Source organism: Anopheles bellator, unplaced genomic scaffold (assembly GCF_943735745.2).
Source record: "Anopheles bellator unplaced genomic scaffold, idAnoBellAS_SP24_06.2 scaffold02583_ctg1, whole genome shotgun sequence".
Taxonomy (NCBI): Eukaryota; Metazoa; Arthropoda; class Insecta; order Diptera; family Culicidae; genus Anopheles; species Anopheles bellator.
This window is the reverse complement of record NW_026686705.1, coordinates 1-1,281: the sequence shown is the minus strand read 5'-3', so window position 1 is coordinate 1,281 and position 1,281 is coordinate 1. Positions and strand designations below refer to the sequence as shown.

Below are 1,281 nucleotides of genomic sequence, written 5' to 3'. Positions count from 1 at the left end.
AAAACATGCCATCGAACTAAAATCGAATAGTGATCGCCAAAAGCAGGCGTTTGCAATTTTATTTAATCAATACATCTAACGTTAGATATTAAAAGAAACAAAAAATTTATGAATAGATACACGAATCAAAGAAAAGGGCTGGCAACACTTTCCCACTAGAAGTGGTACAGTACAGTGACCCAATCCAACTCTTACGATCTTACACCGTGTTTGCTAGAAGTTAAACTTTGAGGTTTACATAACGCATACAGTTATTGGTAACACCGTATTAGAATGACGGACGGACGGACGGATGAGTGGTATGATCTAGGAGTAGCAGTTGTTTCATTGATCTAGTTTAAAATTAACCGAATATCATGGACTTTCGGGAAACTCTATAAAAAACAAGGCGATCCATCGCTCAACGCTCGGCTCGCGGCCTCGTACGCAATTGAGATACTGCTGAAAGATGTTTCCAGTGCTCCAATTACTTCGTGATACGCGCGGTCCACCTCCGTGCACTGATCAGGGCTGGTCCGACGTATGGCGCACAGCTTATCGTAGGTTTCCTTCGACAGGTACCGCTTGTTGGGAGTCACGTAGTCACGAGTGTACATTCGACGCAGATTAAAGCCTCGCACTTCGTCATATAGTCCAAGACGAAGGAAGAAACACCGGCCGAGACACAGTGTCTCGGGTACTTCGGGGAAACCAACCCCCGTGAATTGCTGTAGCACGGTTTTCGGTACCTGCAGCATATTGATGCAATCGTACGCGATCTGCACCTGTCGGGAGCGATCCTCGGGATAGTACTGGGGACTGTAGACCAGAGTTCCGTAGTTTTCCAGATAGCACACAAAGGTGTTGTACGCCCGACAACAGCAGTCCTGCAGCGAAGGATTAGCAGTCGTCGGGTTCAGTCGGCGGTCCACACACTGCTGCGTTGCTCGTTCGTACTGCACATCGGAAGGATCCGGTCGGAAGAAGTTGGCGATCACGGATGTGTGGACTCCAGTGGTGTCGTTCCACCAGCGCAGGTTCAATCCGACGCAGCGCACGAGACACATCGTTTGCGGGTCGTTCGGGAAGTTTAGTGCCAAGTACTGTTCGCACCGTGATGGTGGCACTTGCAAATACTGCATACAGTCGCGAAGAGCCCGCGGAAAGCTTTTCTTCAAGTACAGATGTGAGACGTCGGTTGCCCCGCTAGAGACACTGAAGCCCAAGGTCGCTGCTGCAATCACCATTGACCAAAGCACTCCTGGCAGGCCCATAATTTCGTGCGAAGTGCCAACAATTGGT

The 1,281-nt window shown here is 49.2% G+C and overlaps 1 protein-coding gene across 1 annotated transcript; it reads right to left on the bottom strand.

Annotated features, from left to right (window-relative positions):
• Positions 1 to 470: 470 nt before the first annotated feature.
• LOC131214811 (general odorant-binding protein 45-like) lies at positions 471 to 1,226 on the bottom strand (the record flags this gene model as incomplete). The annotated part of the gene is made up of 1 exon (XM_058209142.1): positions 471 to 1,226. A coding segment is annotated over exon 1 (756 nt), but the record flags the coding sequence as incomplete, so codon positions are not given.
• Positions 1,227 to 1,281: the final 55 nt, after the last annotated feature.